General features: G+C 37.5%; 1 protein-coding gene and 1 long non-coding RNA gene across 2 annotated transcripts in view; one reads left to right on the forward strand and one right to left on the reverse strand.

The window, feature by feature from the left end:
• LOC104786455 lies at positions 7-8,908 on the forward strand. Its single transcript, XR_002036259.1, has 37 exons — positions 7-369; positions 438-493; positions 576-789; positions 881-1,009; positions 1,082-1,148; positions 1,244-1,312; positions 1,400-1,491; positions 1,582-1,674; positions 1,847-1,982; positions 2,087-2,189; positions 2,288-2,387; positions 2,651-2,775; positions 2,865-2,949; positions 3,047-3,231; positions 3,345-3,428; positions 3,512-3,573; positions 3,682-3,962; positions 4,063-4,148; positions 4,261-4,363; positions 4,543-4,622; positions 4,731-4,820; positions 4,932-5,047; positions 5,224-5,275; positions 5,468-5,588; positions 5,683-5,794; positions 5,886-5,915; positions 5,993-6,082; positions 6,676-6,957; positions 7,039-7,150; positions 7,241-7,358; positions 7,479-7,525; positions 7,636-7,683; positions 7,756-7,841; positions 7,922-7,959; positions 8,159-8,210; positions 8,289-8,320; positions 8,393-8,908. It is a non-coding gene; the product is annotated as a histone-lysine N-methyltransferase ATX5 (long non-coding RNA).
• Positions 8,317-9,107, reverse strand: part of LOC104757652 (granule-bound starch synthase 1, chloroplastic/amyloplastic) — a gene marked incomplete in the record, with an annotated part of 6,074 nt that continues 5,283 nt past the window's right edge. The window contains 3 exon segments of the mRNA XM_010480408.2: positions 8,317-8,595; positions 8,675-8,803; positions 8,918-9,107. Of these exon segments, the coding sequence (XP_010478710.1) occupies positions 8,479-8,595; positions 8,675-8,803; positions 8,918-9,107 (436 nt within the window).

The raw sequence follows: 9,107 nt of genomic DNA on the forward strand, positions 1-9,107 counted from the left end.
TTTTTTTTTTTTTTTTTTGAACTGCAACATGAGCCTAGGAACTATAAGTATGGTAGTGCATTGTTTGAAGAAGAAGAGAGAGATGATGATGAGGATAAATGTGAATAGATTGTTAGATATAATAATTGTAAGATGAGTTCGAGGACCTCGCTTGGAGATGAGACTCGTCCTAAGAAGGAAGGTGTTTATGGGCCAGAGGATTTTTACTCTGGTGATTTGGTTTGGGGTAAATCTGGGAGGAAGGAGCCGTTTTGGCCGGCTATTGTTATTGATCCAATGACGCAAGCACCTGAGCTTGTGTTGCGTTCTTGTATACCTGATGCAGCATGTGTTATGTTCTTTGGTCACTCTGGGACAGAGAATGAAAGGGTATGTTATACTACATTGTCTTCTTATATGATTCTCAAAACTGTTTGTTAACTTGATCGTGTGGGCAGGATTATGCATGGGTTAGAAGAGGGATGATATTTCCTTTTGTGGATTATGTAGACAGGTGGGTCGCCGTTGAATCTTACTATACGAAAGTTGTTTTTTTTTTTTTTTTATGTGTGCTTAATAGTTTAGTTGTTATTTAGGTTTCAAGAGCAGTCTGAACTGCGTGGATGCAACCCTGGGGATTTCCAGAAGGCACTTGAAGAAGCTCTTATGGCTGACTAAGGATTCACAGAGAAACTGATGCAGGATATTCACATGGCCGCAGGTAACCAGACTTTTGATGATTCTGTATACAGATGGATTGAAGAAGCCGCAGGGTCAAGCCAATATCTTGATCATGTTGCTCCAAGTCAGGCAAGTTTCTCTTTGTTTTGGAGTTCCTTTTTGAGCATGTTTAGTTAATTATTTCATGGTCATAGAAATTTGAATTTGTATATAATTGCAGAACATGATGAAGAAATACAGAAATCCAAGAGCCTGTGTAGGATGTGGAATGGTTCTTTCTTTTAAGACGGCAGAGAAAATGAAAGCTCTGATTCCTGGAGATCAGTTGTTGTGTAAACCTTGTTCAAGGGTATGTTTAAAGTTTTTGCTATCCTCCTTGTTCAGTTTCAATTCGATGAACTCAATATAATTATCGTTGCAGCTGACAAAACCAAAACAGGTTTGTGGGATATGCAAGAAGATATGGAGTCATGGATAGTCAGAGCTGGGTAATAAAGCATACAAATTTATGTTAAATTGTTAGTGTAGAAACCACCTAATGTTTTCTTGTAACTTTACTGTTTGATTACATACGGTGATTCAGGTGCGTTGTGATGGGTGTAAAGTATGGGTTCACTCAGCGTGCGATCAAATATCACATAAGCATTTTAAGGTACATGTTCATTTTGCTCGTTGTCAAGGTTTGTCATTCCCAATTACTTTCATGTATTGAGATAAATCTCATTTTGTTAATCTGAAGGATTTGGGGGAAACAGATTACTACTGTCCCACATGCAGAACAAAGTTTAACTTTGACCTATCAGATTCGGAAAAGCAAGACTCAAAATCCAAGTAGATTTTCTTCCCTCCAACTCTTATTGTTAATTCTTACTAACCATTGAGTTGTGAGCAAATTATAAATTTGAGAGTTTTCTGGTATAGACTTGGCAAAAACAATTCCCCAATGGTGCTTCCTGATAAGGTTATCGTTATATGCTCTGGAGTTGAAGGCATATATTTTCCAAGCCTTCATTTGTAAGCTGTCACTATTTTATCTCTATTTCATATCGTTTTGACTTTTATTGCCTCGTAATTATCCTAGACTTGGTGAAGCAACAGCCTTTTAACCTCTTAACTTATCCAGACTTTTAGGTATCTTTGTTGAAATATTCATAGAGTATTTTTTCTCCCTTTGGTTTATATACAGAGTCGTATGTAAATGTGGATCTTGTGGACCTGAAAGGAAAGCACTTAGTGAATGGGAAAGGCATACTGGTTCAAAAGCAAAAAATTGGAGGACTAGTGTTAAAGTGTAAAGCTCCAAGTTGCCTCTAGAAGAATGGGTTTGTTCGAGTTTTCATAGTTTCTCTTTAGGGATATGATCTCTTTCTCTTAAGTTTCTCTAATTATTTTAAAAATTTGAATGCCATATTCCTTCACACTGCAGATGATGAAATTAGCAGAGTTCCACGCAAATGCTACTGCAGCAAAACCTCCTAAACGACCTTCTATAAAGCAGATAAAGCAGAGGTTGCTTTCCTTTCTTAGAGGTATTTAGCAATTCGGATCTTAGAACCTATCTAAAATTTTGTCTACTTCGTTAAAAGCTGCCTATGCTGGTTTGTTTCTTTTCTTTCACTACTGGCAGAAAAGTATGAGCCGGTCAACGTGAAGTGGACAACCGAGCGATGTGCAGTTTGCAGATGGGTTGAAGATTGGGATTACAACAAGATCATTATCTGCAACAGGTGCTGCTCTAAAATGCTTAGTTTATCTAAATTTTAACGACAAAGCATAGATTTTGATTAAAAAGCATTACTTCGTGCCTATTGTTAACTTTGTGCATGCTTGATTTGACGTTTGCATTATCTTTTGATCACCATACATCTCTTGTATTATTGAAGTTCATGGCCATTATTATTAACAATAATTATATCTTGAAATATCTAGAGGAACAGTATCTGACTTGTGAATATTTTTGTCTTCTGTCCCTTTGCTCTTCACTCTTCAGATGCCAAATAGCAGTTCATCAGGAATGCTATGGGACGAGAAACGTTCTTGACTTCACATCATGGGTCTGCAAAGCCTGCGAGACACCTGAGATCAAACGAGAGTGTTGCCTCTGTCCTGTTAAAGGTATGTATTTCTTTTTTGCGTTTCTTATTTGGTGAAGCATATTTAACATGGTCTTGTCTTTATTTTCCTGTTACAACTACTGCAATCAGTAAAAGGTGCTACTGAAGTGTAACTCGACAAGGCATCAGAACTACTGACTCAAGCCAAAGGCAGTAATCAGAAAAATGCATAAAGGTAGTTGACATTCTTAATAACCATTTTGATACCCCAAATGTGTCTCAGGTTCCTCTTGTTATAGTTTATTTTAATGTGTAGATTCCTTTAACTGCAGGTAAACGAGTGTTTAATACTTATTTAGCACTACCATTCTGAGTCATCAAAATCTAAGCCATCACAAGGGAAAAGCTAGATGACAGGTGAGTCAGTTATTGTTTCAAAATCAGCAAGCTCTTCACTCCGCAACTCAGCTTTTGCCTGCACCACAAAGAAGTACACCACGTCTGCCATAATCCCAAGGTAAATACCTTCCATCAGAGATGATAGTCTTAATTAATAACAATTCTGATACCCAAATCTGGTTTCACGTTCCTTTTGTAATAGTGTTCCGCCCATTTATTGCCTCACTGCAGGAAATCATAGCCAGCTCTACCAAACTGATTCAGGAAAATAGAGCTCTCAAAAGGCAAAAGCTAGATGATGCAACATAAAGACAGGTGAGCCAAAGTTGTTACAAAAACAGCATGTTTCACTTGAAACTCTTTCCTCCTCAGCATAACTGAAACTCTTTCCTCCTCAGCATGTAGATTCTCTCAACGACAACAACAAAACAAGTCAACAACAACAACGGATAAAACCTCTGTAAGTAAACTTTAGATCCTTATCTTGATTTTATTTTCTTCTGTTGCAAAACCAAGCATTGTTGATGCGTAATATCTGGTGGAAGTATATTTTTTCGTGTCTTTGCAGGTGATGAACAGAAGAGGACGTTGTTTCATGACGTCTTCAACTCTCATCTGAGTTGACGAGAAACTCTACAACCAGAAAAAGGGAACTATTTTTGGTTTTTCTTCAACTCTCATCCGAGTGTTTTGGTATTTAAATAAAAGTGTTGTTTTTTATATGGGATCTTAATTGATGGGTTGGTTTCTTTTTCTAGATTCTATGAAACAGCTCTCTACAAAAAAAAACTCATCACCAGGGAGAAGAAGCTTAATCGTTGAGGCTAAGACTCCATGTTGTTCGAACAAGTCAGGCAAGTCGTTCCATTACTCACAATCACTCCATACGTTTGCTTCAGATCCCCATCCATAAGTTAGACTGAGATTTTTGGTTTTGTTGCTTCTCTAGATGATGGAGGTTCAGTTTCTTCTCATTAATGTTAGGGATGATGCTGAATTATTACCCAAACGGTGGAAATCCCCTCTTCTTGCACTGTAAGTCATCTCAAAATCCTTTCTGCTTTTCTTTATTTTGTTCTGTTTCAAGTTTATCCATCTCCCTCAACCGATGATCCTTTCCTTTTTTTTTTTTCTGTTGAAAAACAAGGTGCTACTGAAGTGGAACTCGACAAGGCACCAGAATTCAAAGCAAGACCCTGTGAACAAAAAGGTACCAGTCAATGCTTCATGCCAACAATTCCCTTCCACAGGTAATAAATTCCTCTTAACTTTTCTCGCATCATCTTTTTTTTTTCTTCTTGGAATTATCTTTTGATTGAATTCCAACATGCTGTTGTTTTACTTGTCCATTACCGAGCGAGCATTGACAAGAAATTCCGACATGCTGCCGTTTATTTTTTTATTTTTTTTTGGTTTCATGGGTTTGAAGAATGTTGAAGATTGTGACTGAGTAACAACATCAAATTTTCTAGTTATAGATAGCGTTCACTCAATACGTCTGCAAGAGAGGTATCATGTTTTGGCATTTATTAGACTTTTAATTTTGCTGAAAAAGTATTTGACGTCTGGTTAATGTAGGAGTTGCTCAATTGCATTCTTGTTTCTGATTCTGCTTAGGTTGATCACATTGCTTGTGTTGCATTTGATTTTGGGAAGCAAAGGTGCGGTAAACTTTGTTCAGTTGACAAGGCTACTACTATCTTGGAGGTAAATTCTTGATAACTGCATACAAGTATAAAACTTCCAGCTAAATTAGAAACTATTGTGATAGATCCAGAAGTCATGTTTTTTTCTTTCTGAAATTTCTTTGGGTGCAAGGATCGCTGTTGTGGAGGAAAATAGTCATATCAATGGCTTCAGAGTATACTGAGGTTGAAGCGAGTCATCTCTTGATTGACACTGCTGTGATGGATCTTGTTCGGCACCCAGGACAGGTTTTTTCTTTTCTTTCTGAAAGCCAGTCCAATCTGGAACACTTTTTCCAGCTCCTCATGTATTAAACTGCCATGATTTACAAAATGCATTTTAACTTTGTTATGTCCCAGTTCGATACCATTCTCATTCTGACTGGGATGATTTTTGCTGATATTCTTTCTGATGTCGTGGCCAGAGGTTCTCCCAATTACCAAAAATGTGCTTCAGCGAGCTGGATCATTGGAAGGGTCTCTCTCTCTTGTTCCCTTTCTCTTAATGTTGTTGCTGCTTTCTGCTTAGAATTTGTATTTGAAATTGAAAGATGATAGTATTAGAAATTGGCGAGATTTTTTTTCTGAAGAAAGGGATTTAGAATCGTGGGTGGGGTTATTTCTTAGCCACTGAAATGTCTAAGACATTGCGTCTTTGCTCTGTATTAGGACTGGAATTTAGCTTACGGGAGATGCCTATTGGAAGAGCTGCTCTGGGAGTTCCCTTTCCGGAGGAGACCATCGCAGCTGCAAAAGAATTAGGTGCAGTGCTTCTTGGAGCCATTGGAGGGTATGTCTTCTCTCTTGTCCCAACCTATGTTGTTGGCTGTAAATTTTTTTGGGAAATACAGTTTCTCATATTTTCATGTTTGGTATGATTTAAGGTACAAGTGGGATAACAGTGAAAAGCATTTGAGGCGTGAGAAGGGGTTACTTCAGCTTTGTGCAGGTCTTAAAGTCTTTGCAAATCTGAGACCTGCTACAGTTGTGCCATAGGTAACCATCCTCAGCCTAATCTCAGAAATTCTTGGTAGTCTGAACTTTGTTTCTTGTGTGAAATTCAAATTTTTGTTTTGTTTTTATACAGTTAGTGGATGCTTCCGCCTTGAAGAGAGAGGTAGCTTTATAATTTTTTATCTTGACAATATTATATTTGTATTTTGGATTCATCTGAAGTTAGGATTTTTGTTGCAGGTTCATGCGGCTCTTGAAGTATTTGTCAATTTTAAGACCGATAACAGTGTTAAAGTGACGAGAGAGTAAACAGGCCTGAACAAGTCAGAGGTATCTTCTCGTTTTCTTCTAAACCTATGAATCTACGTATTTTGATTTTCGTGTGAATTTTTTTGCTTTTAAAATAAGAGTTTCATGCGGCTCTTGAAGTATTTGTCAATTTTAAGACCGATAACAGTGTTAAAGTGACGAGAGAGTAAACAGGCCTGAACAAGTCAGAGGTATCTTCTCGTTTTCTTCTAAACCTATGAATCTACGTATTTTGATTTTCGTGTGAATTTTTTTGCTTTTAAAATAAGAGTTTCATGCGGCTCTTGAAGTATTTGTCAATTTTAAGACCGATAACAGTGTTAAAGTGACGAGAGAGTAAACAGGCCTGAACAAGTCAGAGGTATCTTCTCGTTTTCTTCTAAACCTATGAATCTACGTATTTTGATTTTCGTGTGAATTTTTTTGCTTTTAAAATAAGAGTTTCACTTTTTGTATTATATTGGGAATTTTAAATTGTTCTGCTATTATAATTACATAGGTGGTATTGACGTTTTGCTTTTGAAATAAGAGTTTCGTTCTTGTATTATATGGGGATCTTTATTAACTAATGTGTTTGGTCCTTTCTTCTTTTGCCTGCTGAAATGGCGATACAGGTTTGTGTCTGTGGCTGTGTGTTCCAAACCAGGACGATGAATCATAATTTCTCAAGGACGTACGAAAGCATCAAGGTTTATCACTCATAGGGAGGGGACTTATCTTGTAAGTATGTTGTTGTTGTCAGGACGGTGATCTTGGTTGAGCTGTCATGATGCGTCTTTGGAGGTTTAGCACTTTGAGCCCAGTTGATCTTTATCTATCCTCGTCTTCTTAGCTTCTATCATGTTGTTAGTCGAAACTTTAAAATGCCAATGACAAGAGACTGCTTCTGCCCCCAGGTACGAAGTTTAGAACACTTAATTATCTTATTGTCTCGTACTTGTATGTTTTTTACATTATTGGTTGTCTTTCTTTTTCAGTCATAGGCTTCCTGCTAGTTCCAATTCTTACATTACAAGTGATCCTAGTGTTGTGAAGGAACTACGTACTTCTTTTGGTAGAGAGAAGACGCTCAATTGTCAAGTCAGGCAAGTCAGACTCGTTACTCAGAATCACTCAAAGCATTCGTTTCAGTTCCCCATCCATATGTTTTTTACATTATTGGTTGTCTTTCTTTTTCAGTGATAGGCTTCCTGCTAGTTCCAATTCTTACATGACAAGTGATCCTGGTGTTGTGACTTGTAAGGAACTACTTGCTTCTTTTGGTAGAGAGAAGAAGCTCAATCGTCAAGTCAGGCAAGTCAGACTCGTTACTCACAATCGCTCAAAACTTTCGTTTTAGTTTATCCATATGTGAGACTGAGATATCTTTTTTTTTTTTTTTTTAATTGGTTTTGTTTTCCTGCTTGTGCTTCTCTAGATGATGCTGAACTCGTGGACCCAAATGATGGTAGAATCCTCTTCATTGTAAGTCATCTCAAAATCCTCTGCTTTTCTTTATTTTCTTATGTTTCAAGTTTTTCTATCTCCCCCAGCCAATGATCATTTTTTCTTTTTTTTCTTGGTTGAACAACAAGGTACTACTCAAGTGGAAGAGCACGGCCTGTGATGGAGTCAAGAGGCAGGTACATTGTTCTATTTGTTTTTGTTTTATCAACAGTATAACAAGAATCTCAGGTTTATGTTTCGTTTTGCAGGTTTGCATGAAGAATGAAGAAGATTCGTAACCAATAAGGCAACAACGTCAAACTGATTCTTCTTTTTAAATGGAGTCAAGAAGCAGGTATATCGTGTTTTATTTGTTTCTGGCTTTTTTTAATCAACAGTGTAACAAGAATCTCAGGTTTATATTTCGTTTTGCAGGTTTGCATAAATTGGATGTGTTTGAAAAAAGCTTGAAGGTAAGTTTAAGTTATGAAAACACACAATTTCCCAGTAAATTATTTTTCAGAGCTCTTCACAGTAACGTTTTTGAGTTATATTTTGTTAGGCTGAGTAACAATTGTGTGTTTTCATACTTCAGACTCCAGTGCCAAATCCAGAACTGATTCTAGTTATTGATGAGTTTTTTCTTAATACCACTGATGGTTTTGGTTGCAGGTCTGAGTGATGAGTTAAGATATGCGTACTAAAGAATCGAGTCCAGAAGCAAGTATATTGTGTTTTATTTGTTTCTTGTTTTTTTAACCAACAGTGTAACAAGAATCTCATGTTTTGTTTCGTTTTGCAGGTTTGGAAGAAAAGCTTGAAGCTAAGTATAAGGTATGAAAAAAAACATTTTCCCGTATAATCTCACATTATCATAATAGACTCTAACATTTCCCATATACTTAGTACATTACTTCTCCTCGACCTTCCCTACTCCTAACTTCCCAGCGCATTCTTCAACCACTTACGACACAAACAAAAAGCACATATTCTCAAGGCGTCGCTACGTTCTCCTTCGCCAGAGGAGCTATCTCTTCACCCTCGATTCCGGCTTCACTCCCGGCCACATTTAGGGACAATAGTACCTTCTCCCACAACCTCGCAGGTTCCTGCATCTCATCAAAATCAAGATTGATTCCAACAACAACCAAAGTTTCAAACTTTAGAATGATGAATTGAAACACTAACCTTCCAGGAGAAGTCTTGGTCCATGCAGTTCTTAACCATCTCTTTCATTGCGGATGTTCCATACACTGCAACGGCTCTCGTCACAGCCTTTGCTGTTGCAATCACATCTTCCGGATCCACAACTTCACACTGTAAACAAAGCAAATTCGTAACTCAATTTTAGAATATTAAGCTGTTATAATGTACCTATCAGAAACACTGTTATAGAGATAGCGCCCGGTGATTTTTTTTTTATTGAGTTACCTTGACGTTGAATCTTCCAATGTGGAAACCTGTGTAGCCATCTTTAACAGTGTCCACAAGCCCACCAGTAGATGCGACAATAGGGACGGTTCCATATCTCATAGCGTGCAGCTGAATGAGACCACACGGCTCAAACCTGCTGGGGACAATGATGAAGTCAGCTCCAGCAGTGATCATATGAGCCAACGGC

This window comes from Camelina sativa, chromosome 17 (genome assembly GCF_000633955.1).
Source record: "Camelina sativa cultivar DH55 chromosome 17, Cs, whole genome shotgun sequence".
Classification (NCBI taxonomy): domain Eukaryota; kingdom Viridiplantae; phylum Streptophyta; class Magnoliopsida; order Brassicales; family Brassicaceae; genus Camelina; species Camelina sativa.